At 41.1% G+C, this 25544-nt stretch overlaps 1 gene segment (V, D, J or C); it reads right to left on the bottom strand.

Annotated features, from left to right (window-relative positions):
• The window catches only part of LOC120227279, a 28758-nt gene that overhangs the window by 2969 nt on the left and 245 nt on the right, over positions 1-25544 (bottom strand). Inside the window, 4 exon segments of the C gene segment in view lie at positions 6289-6414; positions 8196-8525; positions 15351-15413; positions 25195-25500. Of these exon segments, the coding sequence occupies positions 6289-6414; positions 8196-8525; positions 15351-15413; positions 25195-25500 (825 nt within the window).

Genomic DNA, 25544 nt, shown 5'->3' with positions numbered 1-25544 from the left:
GTGTACACATATATACAAGCTTTTATCAAAAACAGAAACAATAAAAAATATGCAAGAAATAACACTAGAAATCTGCCATTGAGTTGTTTTAACAGAAATGCCCTCATTGGCTCTGTTGCAATGCAAAGACCTTGGGAGACATTTGTTGCAGAAACGTGTGCCAAGTAAGACAGGTCATAACCAGGAGCTTCTCCCTTGCCCTCATCATCACCAGGGAACTTACTATACCTTTTGCTTTTCTCTGATCACTAGAAAAAACAAAACTCAACAGGATACTTCAAACCATTAGTTACATTAAATTTGTCTTACCATTTGCTTCCTCTCTGTGTCTTAGTGATAAAAATTTTAAAAAGGGAGTAATGCTACACTAGTTAGTTTCAGGTAAGGATAGTACATGTAGGAAAAAAATCATCCATGTTTTTTCAACTGCAAGTATTCTCACCAATATAATTTCATTTTCTTTCATCTCAACCCAGGTGAAAGCAAAGGTAAATGCTTGACGCTAATCTGACCACTGGACAAACTAAGAATCTGTGAATTAACAAAAATTCAACTGAGTACATTTTTAAGACCTAATTGGTCATGGACTCTATCCATTCATGAATTGGGGAGCAGCTTATCCAGCAAGTAGAGGGGAGCTCCAAAGAGCCACAAGAAAGACGTTTTTCAAGATTGAGAGGGAGAGACAAAGAAGTTATTAGCAAGGAATCCATTGTTTTAGGCAAGGTCATGGTCAATGAGGGACAGAGGGGGTCAACCAGTAACCTTCCTAGAGCAGACCAGGAAATGCCCAGGTCCACGGGTTAAAGGCTACAATGCTGAGGTTGAAATGCAGTTGGACAAGTAGGAAGTCTTAGCTTACTGACTTGGGACCTTGAGCTCAGTGAAGCCATTTTGAGCCTAAAGTCTTCTTTTCAACAACCCTGCCTTTTGAGCAGACTCTCAGCTTAACTGAGAGATGAGCTCAAAATGGGAGGCATTAACATCACTCTCAGCAACTGCTCTGAGGTTCTCACAAATTTGTTGTTCCTCTGTGTGATACTCACACATCTTGACCTTTTGGCTTAACCCTGTGGTGTTCACAGTTCACCACTTAGTTTTCCCATTCATGAGTGGGTTGTTCTTTTTGTTCTTTTGGAATTTCCAGTCTTAGAGAGATCATTTGTTGGTAGGCTACCGGCTCTGAACTTACATTTAAAGCTTTTGAGAGAACATAACACACCAGGGATATTACGATGATTACTGTAAACAAGACAGTTCCAATGTGTGGAGTGTAATTTGAGTCCATGGTCCCCAAGACACAAAGCAATTAAAATCAAATAACTAAGAAAGACTTTGCTGAAGCAGTCACTCTTTTTAGCCAAGTGGCTTGTCTAAACAGCAGTGATCTGATATAATGGACTTGTAATCTCCCCAGATCTGTTAATCTGGGTATGGCAGGTGGTCTTGGTTAGAGGACAGACCCAGCCTGGCTCAGCTAAGAGATAATCACGGATGATCTTATTTTCAAGAATTACTTTGGCCAGAGTCTAAGGATATTTGCTGGGTGCCCATGACATTAGTATGAGACTCTGCAACAATTTTCAGAATGAAGGAGAAGGTCTTGATCAAACCTCATTTATGCTGATTCCTAGCTAGGGAAGTAGGTCCCCACCAAAGGAGTGAATTCTGGTCATGAAAGCTTCCTCTTAGGTCCCTTCTAACTCAGGGTGTAAACTGAGGGGAGGCAATCAATGAGATGTCTTATTTAGCTTGAGCAAAGTTAGGACCAAGGTTAGATTTTCTCCTAGTCTGAAATTAAAGCTTGCTACAATTCCAAAAGTTACCCTGTTGGCTGTGACCTGGGAGACACAGGTGCTGGAGTCATCTCTCCAGGCCATTCGCTGGAAAGAAACAAGGAGAAAAGGTTTCATGTTTGGTTAAAGCGTGAGATCTTGATCCACTGTCTTGGGCAAAATCAGTCTCCCTGCCTGTCAGCTACTTCACTTTCTCTCCATTTGAGTCAGAAACGCCCAGTGTCTGTCAGGACCTGGGGGCAGGTGAAGGCTGTCGCCATGCGATGTGTGCCCAAGCCTCATTACCTTTACTGTTACACAGGGGCACCCGGGAAGCTCCCTCTCCCACTGGGGGTTCAAGGGCTGTCTTCCTCTGACGACGTGTCTAAAATACCCAATCACCAGGCTGTAAATGGTAACGTTTGAACTGTGATCCTGGAAGTCTTCCCTAACCTGTTGATGACAAGCTAGAGCATAAGAAATGGTAGATGTACACTAGCTGGACAGACAAGCATGTGGCACAGGGATCAGCAGAAGGTGGCACACGGAGAGAAGGTCAAGAAGTTTGCAAGGCTTTCCTTCAGGCTCCTATTATTTGCCCACTAAAATAGGAGCATTGGTCCCTGGAGATGACAGAAGATGTGCCCCGAGGGGGAAACCTATTTTTTTTCTTGTTTTATTTATTTCTAGGAGAGAGAGAGAGAGAGAGACAGCGTGAGCAGGGGAGGGTCAGAGAGAGAGGGCGACACAGAATCCGAAACAGGCTCCAGGCTCTGAGCTGGCAGTCAGCACAGAGCCCAACGCAGGGCTCGAACCCAGAACCGCGAGATCATGACCTAAGCGAAAGTCGAACGTTTAACCGATTAAGCCACCCAGGCGCCCCGGAAACCCATTTTTAACAGTGCGTTTGCCACAGTGAGGTCATCAGCCTTGTGTTTGGGAAAGGCTTTAACCCACCCAGAAATGTACAAACAGTAACAAGGGCATGTTGACAGCCCTCACTAGGTGACAGTGGCGTGAGGTCCAGCTGCAGGTGTTCAAAGTGTCCCGAGGGAGGAAGTCTGAAGCCTCTGGAACAAAAAACTGTTTTTCCAAGACTATGGACCCAACAGGTTAGACACCCAGGGTAAGTTATTTTGTACTATTATAGAAGTCTTACCACTGATGTGTGTTTATAATTTGAGCCATCTTAAATGCCCAATGATGGGTGAAGGCATGAAAACACATAAAGCAAGAAAAAAGGGGTTTGTCAGGGAGTCAGAAAAAACCGAGTGACTGTCTTGGTTTTCCCTCAACTCCAGCTCTTTCTTGAATACACTGCCATTGTTAACACACCTTGATGTCTTGATTCAGAAGCACACTGGAGCCAGGGTACAGAGTCATTAGGACAGCAACCCTGCCATTTGACAATGCTCTCCATTAACTTATCAAATAAGCCAAATCGGTTTAACAAATTCTTTGGAATGTTCCACGTCAAAGAGACTTAAACAGACAAAAACTCCAAAGAAAACAAGCAGAAAACCACAAAAACCTTTAGTCCTTTTGACAAAGAGAAAACCAAAATCTAATGCTTTATCTGCTTACCTTTGTTTCATTTTTTTTTTTTAGGTTTATTTATTTGAGAGAGAGAGAGAGAAAGGGGGGGGGAAGGGGAGGGTCAAAGACAGGGAGAGAGAGAGAATCCCAGGCTCTACCCTGCCAGCATGGAGCCTGATGCTAGGGTAGAACCCAGGAGCCCTAAGACCATGACCTGAGCAAGTCCAAGACTAGGTCTTTACACTGACTGAGCCACCTGGTGCCCCTGGATCAGCCTACTTTTGTTTTGAAAACTCTTCATTCCAATCTTAGTCAAGCCTGACCACACATAACTTTCCTTTCCAAACATCCGGTGTTTACAAATCTTTATCACTTTCTTTTTTACATTCAGAGCTTGTCTTGATTTACCTTATTTATGTATTTATTTATTTATTAATGTTTATTTATTTTTAGGAGAGAGAAAGAGAAAGAGCACAGTCCAGGAGGGGCAGGGAGAAGGGGACAGAGGATCCCAAGGGGTTCACTATTGACAGCAAAGAGCCCAATGCGGGGCTTAAACCCACCAACCCTGAGATCATGGCCTGAGCCGAAGTCTTATGCCACCCCAACTGACCCACCTAAGAGCCCTCTGAATTTACCCTCTTTAGATGAGGCCCCTTTAGGACAAAATTTTTCCTTCCTTCCTTCCTTCCTTCCTTCCTTTCTTTCTTTCTTTCTTTCTTTCTTTCTTTCTTTCTTTCTTTCTTTCATTTTGCTCAAAAAATATAACTCCATGCGTCAGACTTTTTCTTACTAAAATACACACATCTTACATTCTTTGCATTCTGGGTTATTTCCCTTATTATTTCCAGTAGAATTCGTTAAATTTATCAGAATTCTTAACTCTTAGACATCTCCATTTTAAATGAAAACTAATAAGAAAGCAGTTGTGAACTGTCTGGTCAACAGCATTTGGGATTGGTAAACTTATGAATACATTTCCTAATGTCTAGAAACATGCTGTTTCTTCATGAAACTATTTTTTAGCAAAGCACAAAATACATTTACCACAGGACCAAATGTATCTTCAGTTTCTGTGCAATAAGAAAACCAAAAGTAGATAAGCCTGTGTTCATTAATTAATAATTTACTACTTATGGGGCGCCTGGGCAGATCTGTTGGTGAGCGTCCAGCTCTGGACTATGGCTCATGTCATGATTTCATAGTTTCTGGGTTTGAGTCCCACACGGGGCTCTGTGCTGGCAGTGCCCTGCTTGCGATGCTCTCTCTCCTAGTTTCGCTCTCTGACCCTCCCCTGCTCATGTGCTCTCTCTCTCCAAATAAGTGAGTAAACTTAAAAAAAAATTTACTACTTCTTTTAAGTGTTTATTTTTGAAAAGGAGAGACAGAGTGTGAGCAAGGGAGAGGCAGAGAGACAGAGGGAGACACAGAATCTGAAGCCGGCTCCAGGCTCTGAGCTGTCAGCACAGAGCCCGACGCGGGGCTCCAACTAAGGAGGGGTGAATTCATGACCTGAGCCGAAGTTAGACGCTTAACCAACAGCGCCACCCAGATGCTCCCAAAATTTGCTATTTTATCATACTTGGAAATCATCTAGATATTTAATGAATATAACTTACTTTAACAGATGACCTAACTTTGCAACACTTTGTTTTAGCTTCCCAAAAAGCCTTGGCAGACTGTTTAAAAGTTTACCTAAATTTTTAAAATTTTAATTACAATTATTCCATTTACTTGCTAACAGTTTAGCTCTGATTACCCATAAAAACATTAGGAGACATGGGAAAGGATGGGTTAAATAGGTGATGGAGATTAAGAAGTGCCCTTGTTCTAATGAGCACAGGGTGACGTAGGGAAGTGCAGAATCAGTATTTTGTACACATGAAACTAGTATAACACTGTGTGCTAACTAACTGGTATAAAAATAAAAATGCTAAAAAAACCCTCATGAAACATCAGTCTATCATTCTGCTAAGATGTGTTTTTTAAACATTTTGTAACTGAGATCCTATCTCCTTATTTGACTTTTAGTAAACCCAGGCACATGAGAGTTTTAATTAATTTTAGTGCTGGTAACTCTAAAAACATGTCTGTTTTGCTGAAACCACAACCGGATATTTGCCCAACATGTGAAGTTGAAACACATCTGGGTTAGTTCCTATCTTTCTGAGAATTTAGAATGACCAGTCCTTGCAAGTGCTTGTCTTCAAACTAAGGAAACAGGGCTCTTTGCAAACTAACCTTGACCACACTTGCAGAGAGAAAAATATCTCACACTGACGACGTGTATCTGTGGACACACAGATTGCTGCAAAGATCGTAGAGTCACTTTTATGGCAAAATTTATGGAGAAAAGGTTCAGATTTTATGTGTCCCTGGAATTACAAAGGACACTGACCAGGGTTTAGGCACAGGAGACCTTTAGCAGTTGGTATTTTAAAAAGGCATCTTGCCTTACTTTCCCTCAGTCCCAGGCATTTGTGGGCTGTGTTTACATTTCAAAGACATGAGAAGATGGGTCACTCTGAGGACAGAGAAAGACTGCAGGTGTCTCCAAGAAGGACTTTGCTTTCCTAAAGCCAATCCTGTGTAGGCCCTTTTCCAGAACCCGGAGAAGTGGGGGTGGGTGAAGGGACGGGGGAGCTCTGCATGGACCCCAGAGCTGCGTGTCTAGTTCTGTCCACATTTGTCAGGACAGCTGCTCTCAGCGTCTCGGACTCAGAGGTGACTGTGTTCAGGACACAATAAGACTCTGTGCGCCACCGACAATTCTCCTGGAACCTTGCTGAGGTTTCTACCAGGGCAACTGTGGTCTGAGAGGTTAGGGGCTTGGCTCCAGGCACACCTTTCTGCCAGCACACCCGGACTCTGGGCATGAGCCTTGGCAGCCCGAGCTGACCTGACCTAGAAAGGAAGGCCCATTAGATCAGCAGCCCGAAGGCAAGGGGAGGGGAGCCTAAAACCAAGAGGAACTCACCCGCAGCCCAGGACACCGGTGAGGACGACAGAGAACCCACAGGGCTCACAGTTACCACCCCAGTGTTTCGCCTTGTGTCTGAACGCCCCTCGGGATCCACTTCGGATTGTTTCGCCTCCGCCAAACCTGTTAAAGAGCAAAAATTCAAGCAAGTAAATGTTAAAGATCCAATGGCTGTAGTAATCAATCACTCTATGAATCAGAGAGCATTCCATCTAGCACGTAGGCCAGAGCTCCAAAGGAGGACAGGAAAGGAATATTTTTAACCATAGTGAAGGAGTGGGAAAAAAGGAAATTATTGTCAAGGTCACCTTCATGGGGAAAAGGAGTCAATTAGGAAAGTACTGGTGCTGACTAAGAATTTCCCTCCTTGACAGGTTAAAGGTTACTCTTCCAGGGCTGAAATTGCACTGAGATTAGGTATTAAGTCACTACTTGAGTGACTCAAGGTTTTAAGTTAAGTGTTGCTATTTTGGGTCCAAGGGTTTTGTTGTTTGTTTGCTTGTTTGTTTGTTTAACATTCCCAGAGGACAAAGGACAAAGACTTACATCAGAAATATATAGCAAAGCCCTTCACCTGTCTTGCTATGTGCTTGTTCCCCGCTGCGTAGAAAGTGCTTATTAACTACAGGGAACGTATAAGCTGGTTCCTTCTCTTGAGCCGTCCGGGGCCCTAGCCTGTTATGTCCATGCTCAGGACTTGACTTCTGTGTCTACAGTTACTGGCTCACAGCCAGGGGAGGGCACATTCGGCTCTGTCCACTCTGTCTAAATATGACCCACATTTGCAAAATGGGGATCCTCTGAGATACTATGCCTGAGTCAAGAGTGATCCTGAGTGATCAGGAAAAGTGTATTTGCTCTACTGTGGTGATCCTCCTTGGGACAGTAGTTCACCTGCCTCCCTTCTGGGCCAGGCGCACGCTCATACTGCAATAAGTGTTTGCCGGGCAGCATTGACCAGTGGTAGAAATACACCCATTGTGGACAATGGAAGGATGTTTGTACACATAACCTCACCTGTCTCTACTCACCAAATTTCACCTTACAGTCTTATATAAAATTCAAGTCTGAAACACACAAGGCCATACTACAAACTCAGGAGCCAAATTGCCATTTTTAGTTGAGCTGCAACCCAGCTCCATCAAATGAACAGCATGTTATCACCTGTAACTGTTGAAGGGTGATACTCTGAGTAGACCAAATTGAGGTGAGAGGGAGTTTGACTGTTGAGTAGAACATTCCCTAAAGATGTGAAATGTATCTTATCTCTGTATCAGTAAGATTATCAAAAGTTCAGTCTCTTTTGGAGCCCTTACTGTATGCGAGGTTGCTAGGTGTTTTCATATGTATTCTTTCTTTTAATCCATAGAGTGGTGTTAAAAAACATCACGTTCACCTTCATATTTTGGATGATGAAACTGAGGCAAGAAAGACTAAGTGAATTTTTCTTTATCTTTTTCTTTGTATCTTCCAAAGCCTATTATAGTTTAATTCTGTAGGCAAATATCTGGACTTTTATGCTACCATTAAAAGTAAAATGCTGGGGCGCTTTGGTGGTTCTGTCTGTTGAGTGTCCGACTTCGACTCAGCTCATGATCTCACAATTTGTGAGCTCGAGCCCTGTGTCGGGCTCTGTGCTGACAGCTCAGATTCTGTGTCTCCCTCTCTCTCTGTCCCTCCCTTTATTGTTCTCTGTCTCTCTCTCAAAAATAAATAAACATTAAAAATTAAAAACATATATATATATATAAACATTAAAGATGGCTGCTCTTTAAAAAAAGAGTAAAACATTTAGAAAACATTTCTATTTGTTTGTTGTCCATTGATTCTTGACAGAAAAGGAATGGTATTCCTTTTGAAACAAAGGGTTCTGGGAGGTTATATTCATGTGTGCATGCACATACTTGTGTTTATGGATGGAAAAAGAATCTCTTGTTCAATGGTTCCTTTATTCTTCTCACGTTTGACGATACATTTGTGTTCTTTATCCATTGACTCTTCACGCACAGTCAGCCAGGTGTATTTCATGTATGTGTCCTTCATCTTCATGGTGTTTCCCTGCTGGGATTGCAGAACTGTTTTGCCATTTTTTTCTTTCCAATCTATCTCGATAACATCAGGGAAAAAATCCTCAAGAAGACAAAGATACGTTCCAGTGTTATGAAGTTTTACTTCAGCAATTGAAGGAAGAAAAATTGTTGGTTTGAGGGGAGTGTCTTCATTAGGATTTTTATCTGTGGGAGAAAATGGAATAACAATTAAAAGATTATTAGAGAAATGGAAACATTGTGCTGTTGGAACCACGTAACACACAGCAAAAGGAAGGAAACGTTGCCTTGGAGTTAGGGCTTACCAGGGCTTTTCATCCCAGTGTAACCCACTGGGACAAGGGGTTCAAGAGAGTATGTAAGTTGCCCAAAGTCACAGCTATTAAGGGCAGCAGCTGGATTAAAGTTTGGATTTTTTTTGAAACAATACACCGTCACTTGTTCAAAAGGGAATCGATTTCCACTCACACCTGAACTGTCAAGTTGACCCTTTACCTTCAAATAAGGCTCCCATGCCCACTTCTGACACTGGAGTTCTTTCACTTGATTTCTGATTTTATAGAACATCTTGCTCTCACATATGAACCACGCCAGAATTTTGAGTAAGACAATATTTAAAGTTGCAGCCCCGAATTTTTTACAGTGCCTTGAATTTAAATGTTTTTTAAGGTTTATTTATTTTTGAGACAGAGAGAGACAGAGCGTGAGCAGGGGAGGGGCAAAGAGAGAGACAGAATCCAAATAGGCCCTAGACTCTGAGCTGTCAGCACAGAGCCTGACATGGGGCTTGAACCACGAGCTGTAAGATCATATCCTGAGCCGAAGTCTGAAGCTTAACCGACTGAGCCACCCAGGCGCCCCTTTAGTGCCTTGAATTTAGAAACAATGTGGCAATATTTCCAAAACGGTTACTTAAAATTTAGTGATTGTTTTCAGAAATGCTCTTATACAAACCTTATCAAGTAAGGCACAGGTCAGAATTCTGTTTGGCTTTAGAAAATGTTCACTGAAAGCACATTTTATATTGGAAATGCATTTGATGTTGACGCGTGACTAAGAAGACACCATACTTTGAAGCTTAGTTTCTTCTCCAAATTTGGATCTGCCTGACAAGCCTGCTGGACATGTTGTCGTACCCACAATTCTCTTTGATTTCACCTGCTCCATAACATTATATGTAACTGCTGTGATGTTACCAGTTAGGGTTCCAGAGTATCTTGTAGACATAATGTGAAAATACGTGATGAAACATCATCGTTGTCAAGGGCATGTCACTTGAGGGCTAGAACGTTCCTTGCTTATACACTGATTGTTAATTAATGATTGAAATTATAAAGAGTAGAACCCTTCCAATGTGATTTCCAATTGAAACATAAATATTAACACATTTTCTCCTTGGGCTGGTTTGGATTTAGAACAATAATTTTGTAAGCAACTTCTTACAAAAAGAAGAATCCTATTTCTCCTCCATGAAGTAAAGGAAAAATATTCTTGAGAATTTCTGCCAGTGCTACAAACCTCCTAATTTTTATACAAAATCATTAAGCAAACAATGAGTTTTTTATTCATGCTATACACAGAATCAGATCATAGTGTGGTTGTTTTACACTTGTACATCTTACTTGTACTGCAAATATATTTTCTATTATAATTTTAAGAAAGTCTATATTTCTCCAGCCATATACTTTGTTTTTAATTTAACAAGCATGCTATATAAAAGAAGACTCATGTTTCAAAGTACATGATATATGCATGATTTTTGCCTCTAATCAATACATTAAAGAATCTAGTTTCCATCATAGGAACTTGGTTTTTTATAGGATTACTTCTGATTAATCATTGAAAAGAACTTGAAACTCAAAGATAAACTTGGAAAAATTCTGGATGGGTAAGTATGATGCTTACCTCCTGCTCCTTTTCCTCAGCTAGATTCTGGAAGTTTCACTGTTTTCTGGATAGAGGGAATCATGAACTTCCATAATTTTCTCACTGTGATAGTTAACTCAGCATTAAATAGTATACTTGATTATATATGATTAGTGCCTGTATGTTGGGTAATTATATTACATGCCCTTTCTCTCAACATCTTTTTTAAACTTACTAACAGTGTTTTTAATGGCCACAATCATTTTATTGATGCATGTAGAAACCAGATTACAAAATAAATAAGTTTGTCCAATACACTTGTAGACATTAACAGTTAAAAATTTTTTTGAGGTAAATTGCCTGAGTCGTATATATTTTATTGATATGAAGCAGTATGAATTGTATATAAATTAACCAAATTCAACCACATTTTCAATTAAGTCTGGTATTTCAAACTGCATACTCATATTGACTCCAAATTTCTCATTTTTTTGGACTATATTTATTTTATTAAATAATTATTTAAAGCTATTTTATAGGCAAATATGAATTTCAAATTTATGACATTTCTAAGTGTATTATAAAAGTCCTAACTCGATCTATAACTATATTTCTGTGTACATTCTAACTACATTTTCAACCTTTGTTTTTCTACTATTGTAAGCATGAAGCCAAAACCTGTTGATGTTAGAGATACTATAAATTAAGATGAATGATTAAGTTTTAAAGTCCATAGAATAACTACCAAAATACAATTTTAATTTCATTTTTGTGGCCCAGTGGGGGGAAAATCCATGAAACAGAACCAAATACCTCTAAGTTCAAGTTATTTGTGTATCGGTGCACAGCAAGTCCACTTCCATTGGAGAACTTGGAAGTACAGCTGAATCTTCTGGAGAATTTCTGCTCTGTCGGTATCATTGGCTATAGGCCACCCTCCATTCCGGACACAATTCTCCCTTTAAGTGTGAAATGAGGCCACTTCTATCCAGTGCCTATTGTATGTTAGGTGACATGCCAAGTAATTTATTCACTGTCTCTCATTTAATTCTCATATGACTCCTAAAGAATGCTTCCTGTTATCCCACCTGATGAATTAGGAAACTGAGGCAGAGAATAATCGCCCAAGTTCACATAAGCAGCAAGTGGTAGCGCATGAGCTCTAGGTCTTCCTGGCTCTAAATCCCAGGCTCTCCGACTACACCCTTTCACCATCAGGGAAGGAAATGTGTCAACTCACAAAGCCTCCCTGTCATGATCAACATCATTCTTGGGCCAAACCTTGTCATGACAGTTACACACGATGTACATGAGCACTTTATGCAAGTCCACACGGACACAAAGTCAGATCCTATTGCAGTATTTGCACAGTGTTGTCTTTGCTGGCCTTTTCTGTAAGGACTGATAGTAAAATCTCTCCTAAGATTTCCACAACCAAACTTGCTAGGGAAATGAGAAAGTATATTGTTATCATTACCATGATTATTAGCAATTTGTTTAGATGATTGTATGCTCCAACGTAACATTGTAATCTCATGGTACCAAACTTTCTTAAAAATGGGAATATAATAGGGCCGACTAGATGGCTCAGTTGGTTAAGCATCTGAGTTCTGCTCAGGTCATGACCTCACAGTTCATGAGTTCAAGCCCTACTTTGGGCTCTGTTCTGACAACTCAGAGCCTGGAGCCTGCATTGGATTCTGTGTCTCCCTCCTTCTCTGTCTCTCCTCTGCTTGTGCTCTCTCGCTCTCTCTCTCTTTCTCTCTCTCTCTCTAAAAAGCAAATAAACATTTTTAAAAAGCTAAAGGGAATACATTACTTGAGGTAATGATTGGACCTCTGTAAATCAAACATGGAGACTTATTCCTTGGTTTGCACCCCACTTTGCTCTACTATGTCTCAAATTCACTCAGCCATCATCATTGGAAATGTGCCTTTGACACACAGTTAGAAGGCAATCACATTTCTTGTTTTGTCCACTGCATTTCCAGGGTTAGGAAAATTAAAGGGAAAATTGGTTAAAAATTGGTTAATTAGTAATATTGGGTCAGTTCAGGGAACTGCTTCATTCACTTGTGTTGTCCAAAACAAATGGCTCTTTTGCCACCAGTAGCACAATCTGTGTGCATTCCAAGCTTTCACCAGAAATTCCTACCTCAAACTGCCTTCCTTCCACATCATGGCCAATATTTGGCTCTAATCTCCCACAGTGGGCCTTCAGGCCAAATGACTAGATCAGTGGCAGGTTGCCTGGTCCTCCAAGCCTCCTATGGTCACCTAGACTGTCACCTGCCTGACCGTGTCTGCTGAAGGTCACCCTCTGTGAATGACCTTAAATGTCATGCACAGGAATGATGCAGTTGTAGCGTTAAAGATGTTCTTTAAAAACCACTCCTTCCGTTTTATAAAACGGATGTGGAAGGTAATACCCGCTATTTCACTTCATAAGCCCCCTAAAGATCTCCTGCTTTGAAAGATTTTTTCTAATTTTCTGATTGCAAAGGCATATGAAACTTTGCTGTTTCACTTTATCAGTTAATAAAAGTATGGCCTTCACCACATTTTCTCCCACCTTTGAACATAAAATTTTCCCCTGTATTTCTTGTAGATCATCCCAGACCTTTTTTTTTTTTTTTGCTTTTCTTAGTGCTTTGATCTTCTATTTTTATTGATCTTTGAGATCTATTTTTATTTGATCTTCTATTTTATTTCAGGGCCTAACTGTTCATGTATATATTATTTGAGGACTTCTCAAATAGATTTTAGAAAGAAACAGGTTAAATAAGTGAGAAATAGTTTGTGTCTTAGGCCCCAGAGCTTCATAGTTTAGGAAAGTCTAACTCAAAGATCACATGAAAAATGAAAGAAGGTGTTTCTGAATCCCACTCAGTGAAACAAACACAAAACGTGGAATTCAAACAGACTGAAATGTCAGAGCCTAAGGTGAAACTTTCGTTCCCAACAACATCCCTCATGAAGTAAGGGTTGCCGATGTTTTAGTCCTGGGCAACCTCTCACATTCTCCTAATTCTCTGCTTTAATGGAACAATACTACTTGGACAGGATATCAGCCTGAGATAAACTTAGTTGAAGTAGTTTTGGAAGTAGCGCTGGTATAAGACATAAAGAAGTTTATATAGATTTGATAAATAGTACTTGGGACTGAATGAAGACTGTATATTTCATGTTTAAGTTTCATATACAGAGAATGACAGACTAAATGGAAAGGGACGCTTTTATTTCGTAAGCGAGCAAATTGTCTTTTCCAATAGAATACCCAGGGACATCATCATCTGGGAATCCCCAGACACTCAGACCCTGTGATGACTCAGAAATTTACCCTAAGTATACATTTTAGATGCACATGAAGAGTTTGATTATATTTTTAACAAAATGTGAGGGCAGAAATAAGTAGTATATCTCAAATGATATTTGTAATGATATAATTTTTAATGTGTAGGTATAATCCAATGAACATATTAAATATTATAAGTGAATTTTTACTTTTATATGTATATTATTATACTTTTATATATTCAAGTTCTAAAACCTCTCATTTTTTACATCCAGAGGTTTTCACTGAAAAATGAGAATCACCACATGTCAGGCTATCAATGGTTGAGGTGATGCTTACTACATTCTAGTCATATTTGGAATCATGTAACAATAAATCTTAGGAGTTAAAGGTATTCTGCCAATACTGACCAATTGTTCTAAAATGACCTGTAGACTAGATCATAATCAATACATTTTCTGTACTCCTGACTCATTAAGTTCATCAGTAGTTCATTATTTGAATTCTAGAGAATTTACTTTTTAAATTTTTTAAAATTCATTCATTTTTGAGAGTGAGAGAGACAGAGTATGAGCAAGGGAGGAGCAGAGAGAGAGGAAGACAAAGAATTCAAAGCAGGCTCCAGGCTCTGAGCTGTCAGCACAGAGCCCGACACGGGGCTCAAACTCACAAACTGTGAGCTCATGACCTGAGCCGAAGTCAGCTGCTAAACTGGCTGAACCACCCAGGTGACCCAGAATTGACATTTTTAAAATCACTGACCCTGTCCCAACCAATGTGGCAGCTATAGTTTCATTTTGTCCTTACAACAAACCACTTGAGATGTTTTTTACATTGACAGAATTAATGTATGGAAATATAGCAAATGTTAATAGCAATAAATGTCACTATCCAGTTTGTATTTTTTCTCTTTTCTAACTTTTTCCACAATGGCCATGTACTATTTTTATAATTTTGAGAAAGCAACAGCGATTTAATTAAAATTTATTTGCTAAAGGATGATTATTCAGAAAGTGATAGATCTAGAATCAAAGTCCATATTTTTCTCTGCACTGCACTCTCCTACAAAACTTTAAGGACTTCCTGAATTATATCTGTGTCACCATTATTTAATCAAGCTTTTAGAATTTATATCGCAGTCAGGTGGAAAAAAAGACAAGTTGCTTTTTAATTTATGAATTCATTTGTGCCTCTGATCACAACCACTAAGAAAACCAAAATATATCATTATTTTCATGATTTCAGTGCTTTACCAGCATTGTGAAACTTCTTTGAAAACTTGTAGTTGACTAGATCTAGCCGTCTAGAAACATCCCCGGGAGGTGTTCTCCCTCATCCAGGCAAAATTTCATCTCTACGGCTAATGAAGAATGAACACATTTACTAGCCTGAATTTAGAAAATAAACAAACAAACCCAGCTCATGACATTATGGATACGTTTGCACAGTAAGTGTGTCCATACCTGGTATGAATCACCTTCTGACAAAATGACTAGTTTAGCAATTTTTTGTTCATTCTTTTCCATTAGTTGGTTTTAGATCAAATGAATAAGATACACAGATTTCTCTACAAACCTTTCATCACAGAAATCGCACAGGGACCTGACATCCCCACCCCTCAGGGACCCCCAGCTGCTCTAGCAAGTTAGCTCCTTGTCAGTGTCGTCCATGCGAGCTCAGGCAGCAACTACCCCCAAGGACCGGGACACAGCCATCTACCTCTCCAAAGATCCCACTGCCATTTGTGACCAATCTGGGACCGAATCCTAGAATTCTGAGCCAGCACCTCGCCTGCCGCCCCTGCATCAGCTGCCTCCCCACGTTGTATGGAAGAATGAGAGAATATTTACCTGTGACCCTGAGCAGCGTGCCAGGACCAAATACTTTGTGGGCCCAGCTACCCCACCCACTGCCTGAAAAGCCTTTACAGAAATCTCCCTTTGGGGGTGCCTGGGTGGCTCAGTGAGTTAAGTGTCAGACTCTTGATATCAGTGCAGGTCATGATCTCAGAGCTCAGGAGCAGAGTCCCGCTCCAGGCTCTGTGCGGACAGCTCAGAGCCTGTGTGGGATTCTCTCTCTCCCTCTCTTTCCTCACTCCCTCCAAATAAATCAATAAACTTAAAAAAAGAAATCATTTTTGCACCTGTTTTCAGATTGTGCTTATATTTTTAAAATATTTATATAAGTATATAAAAATGGGCCCTGATAACATTAAACAAGGCTGAATCTCAGGCAAAATCACATTGTGTATGAACTTAGTTGAGAATGGATGAACTGACCCCCATCTGTCATAGCAGCTTGGTTCTGTCCTTACCATCTTATAAGTAATCATAAAATTATGAGCTCTTACCAGCTAAGCATTCAAATGAAGAGTTGATTTGAAAAGTTAGGTTACAGAAAATTAAATATTCAGAATTAAAATACAGCTTAATGCTTCTAATACTATATAATAGTTTAGACCATGCTCTATGGAACAAACAAGTCTTTATTGGGTCCCAAATTTTACCATAGTAACTAGCCATGTGAATTTAGGTAAATAACTGAACTTCTCTAAGCCTCAGTTTCCCCATCAGTGAAATTAAGAGGATCTCCTGTACAGGGCTATTGAGGATTGAGATCAGGCACTGAAACTAGTCAGCATGGTATCTGGCTCTTAGCAAACAGTAGCTAATATTATTATTCTCTTTAATCAGAATGTTTGGGGCACCTTTGTCAAATGTTCCACTGAACAAGACATATGGATTTGATAAGCAATAAGTATTACACAAGTTAAGCAAGCAAAGGGTTCATGAATCCAAGACATTCTGTGTCTCTGGCTGTCGCAGGCTGAAAAACAGGGGGCCCAACAGCCGCCATCTAGAATACTTGTCCACTAGACGACAAGGTTTTGGCGTGTTGGGACTGTGCCTTGATCACCCTCTTATCTCCAGCATCTGGCATAGAGACTGTCTTCAGTAAATGCTCTCTGAGACAATAAATGAACATGCAAGGATGTAACACCATGCAGATTGATTCCTTTCCTGAACTCTGGAGCTCACCTAGTTGGCTCAGATCAGAAATTCCATTAAACCGGACCATTTCTACACAATAGCACAAGATTACAATAGCACAATTTCGACTCATCTCAGCCTACCCTCTGAGAAGCTTGAGTAATATGAAAATGTTGATTTATTGATGTTCTAGAGTCATTGAGTGCAAGAGTTAAATTTTTTGCATTGCTGTTGAAGATGAGATCACAAGCAATCATGTGGGTTTTGCACTTATTAGAGAAGGGAGCACTATTAATACCAGAAGTCTGAATCAAAGTGTTTCTTTGTCTTAAAGATCTACAAAAAGACCCATCTTGAACCAATAATTTACATAATAGTTTACAGACACAGGCTTACAAATATTTTAATTTCAAGCCTGCACCTATACTTTTATGTGTATATTTTGTAAAAGTAGAATTTCAATCTGTTTGCAAGCAGGGAAGTAAAGAAACCAGTTCCTTTGGAAATAAAGCAAAAGTAGTTTTGTTTCCACATAGAGTGACCAGTAGCTGCAAAATTGCTGTCCATCTGCTAAGGTGATCCTACATTGTTGTTTCTAAAAAAGCATCTATCAGTTTTTCATTCACAGGCTCAAAACAGAACAAAGTTACTTACCAGGAGCAGCTACTATGAGCCTAGTTCCTTCTGCAGATATGTTCATCCAGCCTGGTTACAGGGCATCACGCTGACTAGAAGTTCCTCGAAAATGCCAGTCTTCCCCGGGGCCTCATGGTGTGACCAGCAGTTATACACCTTGTCCTGACAATTTCGTCTTCTGGATTCCCCTCAAAGTTCCTGACTATAGGCTTCATGGAATTTCATATTTTATACATTTCCTCAGATTAATTGACCCAAATATCTGTTTTCCATGGAGGCAGTAATCACAGAAAAGTGCTTATAGGAAATTGGAAACAATAAAACAAGAAAGAAAGAAAGAAGAATGAAAGAAAGAAAGAAAGAAAGAAAGAAAGAAAGAAAGAAAGAAAGAAGGAAGGAAGGAAGGAAGGAAGGAAGGAAGGAAGGAAGGAAGGAAGGAAAGGAAGGAAAGGAAGAAAGAAACATAGGAAGGAAGAAAAGGAAGAGAGCAGGGCCAAGTGGTCAACTCAGGTCTTTTCTAAATTACCAGGAAAGGTGTTCAGAGAATTAAGAGGTTTTGATTTCCAGGTGTTCAAGTGTGTGAAACCGCTCAGAGACGGCATCAAAGGAAACGCCCTTCTGTTCTCACAAACACCAGGCCTGTTCCGTTAGCAGTTTGGGATTGTATTTCTGAAAGAGGATACATTTCATTAACTGAAAATGAAAACATGCCAACAGAAAGCTCTTCCTTGAAGAAACTTGAAGAAAAAGGGTAAAGATGAAGATAAAATTTCCCTTGAGCATTTTACCAAGAGCGGCCACTCTTTTCACTGTGGAGTGTCAAGTTCTAGATTTCCTCTTTCCTGATAAACAGATATAAATATTGTTGTGGAGTATAAATAAATTTATCAGTTAAAGGTGCACTTAAGAATATCATTTTATATTTGTCTGCGTCAGTTCACTTTATATTCCGAGCAACTCCCCATGTCACTGAAGCATCTTTTCATGTCTGAAGCTGTGAACTGTTTATCTCTGTCAGTTCTGAGGTTCCTGAACTGGTGCAAATTTCTTAATCTCTTTCTGTCTCAAATTCTGCATCTGAAAATAGATGTGATAACAATTCCTATCTCAAAAGTCAGTGCATATTAAATAACTGAAAGTATTTCAATCTTCTTTTAACTGCTTAAACAGGTTCTGGAATACAGTAAAATTGGGGTAATGATTAGTTCTTATTAGTACTACTATCATTTCTCGAATGTCACATTCCATACAGCCAGCCATCAGCAGTTGCCCCGACTTCCATGGTGACAATGCTTTGGTGACCATTCTTACATAGGAACCCACAAAATTAGTCAAAAGTATTTTAGTTTTCTGCATTGATTTTCCACATTCCTTGTTTCCTCCATCCTTTCTCTGGTTGAGTGTTTGCTTGCTTTTATGATTTCCATATGGTTTTCTCTAAATGCTTGTGCATATTAAAAATTGAAGCCTTTCTGCCTAAAACTTTATGTGTCACTCTGCCACATACCATGTGGAGCTGATATGAACCCTGGCTTGGGTCTTCCTGAGAAAAAGAGAAAGGAAGAAGCGAGGATGCGATTTTTCCTCCTGAGGCAACTACCCTATTTTCCCTGCTTTCCAACAACTGCCACTTCTGAAGTGATCAGCACCGAGCAGTTTCACGTTGAGGAGGTCGAGAGCAGTAGACCAGAAGGCCAACGGCCTATGCCTAAGAAGCTCGATTCTTCCTCAGCAAGACAGTGTGTCCTGGGAATGAGAAGGAAGAGGCAGAGGAGGCAGCCATGGTCACTCTGGGGCGAGGTTCCCTCCATCACCATCACTGACAGGCACTTCCTGACAGGCCTTGTGTGTGTGTGTGCGTGTGCTTGTGCGTGTGTGCATGCGTGCATGAAAGGGTGACAGTTGTGAGGAGTGTGTCTAATTGAGGGAGCCCACAATTTCACCTGAATTTATCTAAGGAAGGCTGAGAAAGAGTATCTGGGAGGTGTCCCTCCTATAGTAAGAATGAATTCATTGTTTCCCCAACATACATAAGGTGGGAAATCCTTTGGACACAGCGGAGGGTTTCAGATGCAAGTAGCCGAGAAGGAGGGTGACTCACCATTTCAGATACATTCCTGGAATAATGTATTTTGTCTTCGTTAATTATTTCAAACAGGGAAGCAATGGCAGAATTTATCTTTTAATTCCTTACTTTAAAACTTTTGAGGGGCACCTGGTGGGTGGCTCAGTCGGCTAAGTGTCCAACTTCAGCTCAGGTCATGACCTCACAGTTCATAGGTTGAAGCCCTGCATCGGGCTCTGTACTGACAGCTCAGAGCCTGGAGCCTGTCTTCGGATTCTGCATCTCCCTCTCTCTTTGACCCTCCCCTGCTCATGCTGTCTCTATCTCTCTCGGAAATAAATAAAACATTAAAATAAATAAGTAAATAAAACTTTTGGAAAAACAGGCATTTCATTTTCTTATTTCTCATAAAATTGCTCACAATACTGAAGATATTCTTACGTGATGGGCAATTTGCTACAAATATGTTGATTCCATGATCTCATTTAATCTTCACAAAGCCTCCTAAGTGGATGCTTTCATTATTGTTCCCATTATCAATAGGAAAGTGGAGGCCTTTGACATATCAGGCATTTTATCAAAGGTCTGAAGTAAGGGTCAAAACAGTAAATCACAGCAGAGGATATATATCTTGAACCACATTCTTAAACAGGATACATTATTTCTTCCATATACAGTTATTAGAACATAATATATCACATGTCACTCTGTAATAATAATGTCTACATGTATATGCACACAGGTATATATGTATGTATATGTATTTCTCTGTGTCTCCCCCACTCGCATGCCATCTCTCTCTCTCTCTCTCTCACTCTCTCTCTCTCTCAAAAATAAACAGATAATGGGGCGCCTGGGTGGCTTAGTCGGTTAAGTGTCCGACTTTCGCTTAGGTCATGATCTCGCGGTTCGTGGGTTCGGGCCCCGCGTCGGGCTCTGTGCTGACTGGCAGCTCAGAGCCTGGAGCCTGTTTCAGTCTGTGCCTCCCTCTCTCTCTGACCCTCCCCTGCTCACGCTGTCTCTCTCTCCTAAAAATAAATAAAAACACTAAAAAAAAAATAAATTAACAGATAAATAAGACATTAAAAAATCTGTAAAAGAAAAAATGAGCTTGTTCAGGACACAGCCACCATTCCCTTTCATGGGAATTTGATTCTCATGGTTTTCCCTAAACAGAGGAAGGACTCCCAGTGAGATGATGAATGTCTGAGAAGAAAACTCTACCAGCTACAAATTTCCAAAATATGATCCTCATTGCACATGTTGGTTGTTTACTTAAGTCTGGCTACAAGGTTTGAAGTGCTCTCCATGTAGTTGACCTATTATAATTTCTGCTATAACAGATTTACAAAGCAAAGAAGATATGTGATTCTTCTTAGCTGTTTTTACTCCACTAGCAGACTGGGTTCTGGGACAGACTGTCTGAAAAAGTAAGTCTTCCAGATGTGTGCCCACTGTGACTACTTAACCGTGGCTTCCTGAATGACCCTCATACTGTCCTGACCAGGCTCTGCTGGGCTGGGCGGCAGGTCTGGGACAACCCATATTTGCACACAAATGCCGGAGTATGTTCTTGTACAGTTAACAACACTAAGAGGGTTCAAAGTGACCCAATAATGGATTGGAACAACATGGACTATTTGGAAATATTTCTGTTCTTCTCTAAAAACCAATTCTTCCCTCCCTGAAATAAGTACACTTGAAGAATTTTTATGATGATCACAGGATTTCCTGAACAGACACAACATCCAGCACAATATCTGGTGGCCAATGGAGCAAAGTGGATATGGATTCAATGTTCACTGTCAGCACCTTCAGACTGAGCTTTTCGCCATTACTGAAAATCTCTGTGCACCTTACTTCTCTCTGAGATAATCTGACCATTTCAACATACACAGTCTCCAAATGAGAAGTCAATAGGAAATTATGTCAGCCCAGCCACCTGGGGCAGAGCTAGGGACATCTGTATGCGTGCATTGATGGCCATCAGACTCCCCTTCCTCTTCCCTCTGATATTGAGGCATCGCATAACAAGAACTATATAAAATGCTTCATACAGTGCTTAGAACATGGGAGTTCTCAGTAAAAATGTCTATTATTAAAATTTTATCAGAATTACATTATATTTATTAATTTTCAAAAAGAACCTAATTCTTTCCTTGGCTTAGGAAAGTAAAGCACTAAATAAATCTATTGACCTGTGAGCTACAAATGTTAATTCTACTACTTTCAGAATATAACTGCAGATTTTTGCTAAGCACTCTGTAACTTCACATTAGAAGTTAAAAACAATAAAGACAACAGGACTAGAGTAGATGGGAGCAATCAGTTTTGGTTGAAACAGTTCTATGTTGACTTAAAGGTGGCAAGAAAGTAGAGCGAGGAAGGACAGAAGAGATAGATCAATTATAAGAAAGGTGAGAGGCTGGCTTATCGTTGACATTGTGAAAGTGGCAGACAATTCTCTAGTCCCTTTTAATAAGATCCGAGACTGTTTCACTGCTGTACACTTGTTGATTCTATTAAAGGACATCAAGAACATAGACTGTTTTATCATAATATTGTTTCAAAAAGCACATAATCATTTATCTACACAGATATCTCTTTAAGGTATTTATTTGTTCTACTTAGGTGATGATGACTTACTTAATAACCTGATAAATATCTGGGAATCCCTGATTCAACTGAAGAACAAAAGCATGGCAAATAATCTATGCATTCCTCTCTGCTAAGTTTATCAACTAGAAAAGCACATCCTGTTCTGCTCGAGGTGGGACCTTGGTGGCTTTGTGGAAAGTGAAATGAAAGGAACTGCATAAAATCTCCTGAGTCTTCAACTTGTTTTCTTTATTTGAAGGCAAATATAACCTACTCATTTGACTGTCTGCTTGATTTCATTCTTAGGCTCCCCCAGATGGACTGTCTACCTTTCCTTACCTTGCCCCGGGCATTATGAGGTGAACCCCCATGGGCTGCATGGATGGTCCTCCGTATTCTCTGGTTGCTGCCTGGAAGCAGTCAGTGGGAGCATCAGCAAGAGGCTGGGAAGTGGGAGCAGAGTGAGCTCAGGGCTCCCTCCCTGACTGCCAGCTTAGAGCCTGGAGCCTGTTTCAGTCTGTGACTCCCTCTCTCTCTGACCCTCCCCTGCTCACGCTGTCTCTCTCTCTCTCTCCTAGAAATAAATAAAACATTAAAAAATTTTTTAAAATATTAAAGTAATAATGGTCAAAATATGACTCTCACCTCAACAAAGGTAGAGTTGCTACTATACTCCATACTGTACACTCCAGTGAGTTATTTTTAGTGTTTTTATGAATCAGACTTTCAGACAACCATGTAACTAAAAATCTTTACTTAAGGCAGGGTTGGTGGGCCTCTGGCTGGTTTGTGTGGCGAAACTGTCCAGGGTGAAGCTCATCTTAATCAAAGGAGAAGGGCAGGAGGAAGAAATGACTCCAAACATAGACTTTTTTGTCCCTCTACATAGTGGGTGCTTCTTCCATGTACAAGATCACCGCCTTCTGAGACTGTAATTCAAAAGCAAGGTGGATCTGTGTGGAAAACTGAGATGGACATGGACTTGGGATGACTTCTCACGGGAGTGTCTTTATAGTTAGCTAATTTCTCTCTAACGAAACTATATTAGTCAGATCTCAGAGTCCCCCTCTGTGGGGTAGGGACAGAGAAGGTACACCAAGAGGAAAGAGCTCGGTCGTCTTAGAAAATGGGGCACATCCCCCAGGAGGGAGGGAGGGAAGTTTCTGCCTCCTCGACTCCGGCCTTAACGTTGACCCAGGACTTCAGTAGAGGGTAGATGCTGTTTGGGCTCTTTCACAGCCAGGCATGTCTTAAATACACATCTTCAACCACAAAAACAGAAGCTCATTGAGATAGAGGAGATAGAGCAAATCTGAGAGATCAATTTACTTAAGATCATTTACACTTTCTTTTCGGTAACCATTTTTACCAATGCTGTTAGGCTGTGCTTAGATCTCCTCAGAGAGCTTTATCCTCCCCACACACAGCAGGAGGGGCTTCCTTGTTTGTGGCTGGAACGTAAGTAACATAGCTTTTCTTTTCTTTTCTTTTGTTTAGCTTCTTTTCTTTCTTCATCTTCTTTTGTTGTTTATTTGTTGTTTTGTTTTGTTTTATTTTGGGTCAAGAGGTTGCCTAACTTTATGAGAAGTTAGTGAACATAGTGATATATTTTTTGTATAATCTTGTTTTAATACAGAAACCAGTTACAGAATTTTAGGTAAACCTACAATTTTCAGACGAGAGAACAGAGGTCAGGGAAGCTGGTCCCCAAATCCCATGTGGAGTCACTGTCAAGGAGAAGTGGAAGCCAAAGGGCCCGGGGGTTCATCAAAGGCTGACATGACATCCTGCCCTGAGCTCACTTCCCCCACAGCAGAGGGGGCACCAGGCCTGCCGGGGGCTGAGGGAGCTGAGAAGTCAGCCACACTGCAGCCTGGGCATCAGGTCACGGAGTCTCTCTCACTGCACAGTAACCCGCAGTGGGCGGGGCAGCAGCGCAGACACGGGGGTCAGGAATTCCAGCCTCAGCTGCACCTGTTTTGTGGGTAAATCCAGAGGGTCTCTCAGCTCTGAAATTATTTGCACAATATTTTATTCCCACATTCCTCATTGGAGATGGTCAGATTCATAAATCACCAGACCGTCACAGTTCTGTTCAATAGAAATAAATGTACTTTACGTACCATTTGAAACTATAATTTTAAAAAGTTACAAAACAAAGAAATAAGTAGCAAGGTGAAAGAAATAATTCTAGGACTAATTTTATGTAGTAAATGTACCCTAAATAGTTTTTCAATATGCAATCAATATACAAATTATTAAGAAGTTATGTCATCTTTTTTTATAGTCTCCAGAACATGACTTGTATGCTATACCCACAGCCCATCTCAGCGTGGACTAGTGCACGGCTCCCTTTCAAGTGCTCAGAGGCCACACGTGGCTGGTGCCTAGTGCTCGTGGCTCCTGCACTGAGCAGCTCAGATTCTTTTATTTTTTTTATGTTTTTATTTTTTTACAGATAGTTTATTGTCAAATTGGTTTCCATATAACACGCAGTGCTCATCCCCACAAGTGCCCCCCTCCATGCCCATCTCCTCCTCCCCCCTCACACCCATCAGTCCTCAGTTTGTTCTCAGCACTCAAGAGTCTCTCATGGTTTGCCTCTCTCCCTCTCCCCCACCATTTCCCCCTTCTCCCCCACAGTCCTCCGTTAAGTTCCTCCTAATCCTCCTATACATGCAAACATAGGATATTTGTCTTTCTCTGCCTGACTTATTTCACTCAGCATAACACGCTCAAGGTCCATCCATGTTGCTACACAGGCCAGATTTCATTCTTTCTCATTGCCATGGAGTATTCCATCGTGTAGATAAACCACATCTTCTTGATCCATTCGTCCGTTGATGGACACTTAGGCTCTTTCCGTGTTTTGGCTATTGTTGAGAGTGCTGAGCAGATCAGATTCTGCTCCAGATGCTTCAGAAGCTCCGGCCTGGACCATCTTTAGTAAAGTGCCTCCAGAGGCACCTGGGTGGCTCAGTCCAAAGGCGCTGACTTTGGCTCAGATCATAATCTCATGCCTCATGAGTTCGAGCCCTGCATCGGGCTCTGTGCTGACAACTCAGAGTCCCTCCTTCGCTCTGCCCTTCCCGGCTCATGCACTCAAACTCTCTCTCTCTCTCTCTCTCTCTCAATCTTTCAAGAATAAATAAACATTTTTAAAAAATGCCTCCAGACTGGACAGCTCCCTGGTTCTGCACCAGGCTGCACACCAGCCATTCCTTAGCCTCCTGGGTTATGTGCTGTAGGCCTGCGAGGGCGGCGGCAGTGAGTGTCCAGGGTACTGACAGTTGACCCCAAGAAACCCCAGGGACCCAGCACCCATGGCAAGTCCAGGACTGGAGTGTCCTGGGAAAGGAGACTTTTTGCTCAGGGACCTGGGCTTCGCGTAAGGCTGTGCTGTGCTCTCCCAGGCAGCGCAGTAATACACGCCTTCGTCACTCTTCTCCAGCTTCAGCAGCATCAGGTCACAGCTGTAGCTATCCTTGCCTTTCTTGGCGGTGATTTTGTCCGCTCTGAAGCCTCCATATCTCTGCACATAGAACCTGGACATATCGAGCATGAGGATCCTCTTGGGGGCACTCCCTTCCTGGTGGAGGTACCAGTGGATGTAGCTGACCGAGGTGCTGGCTGTGCAGGACACGGTGGCCGAGCTGCCCCGGCGCCCCACGACCACAGCCGGCTGCTCCATGCTGAGCGCTGCCACGCCACCTGCGAGGGGGACAGCGGTGAGACAGGGCAGGCTGGAGCCTGGG

This window comes from Hyaena hyaena, unplaced genomic scaffold (assembly GCF_003009895.1).
Source record: "Hyaena hyaena isolate Hyena2069 unplaced genomic scaffold, ASM300989v1 scaffold_2150, whole genome shotgun sequence".
Taxonomy (NCBI): Eukaryota; Metazoa; Chordata; class Mammalia; order Carnivora; family Hyaenidae; genus Hyaena; species Hyaena hyaena.
Note: the sequence above shows the minus strand (reverse complement) of the source record. Positions and strands in the feature narration are given on the sequence as shown.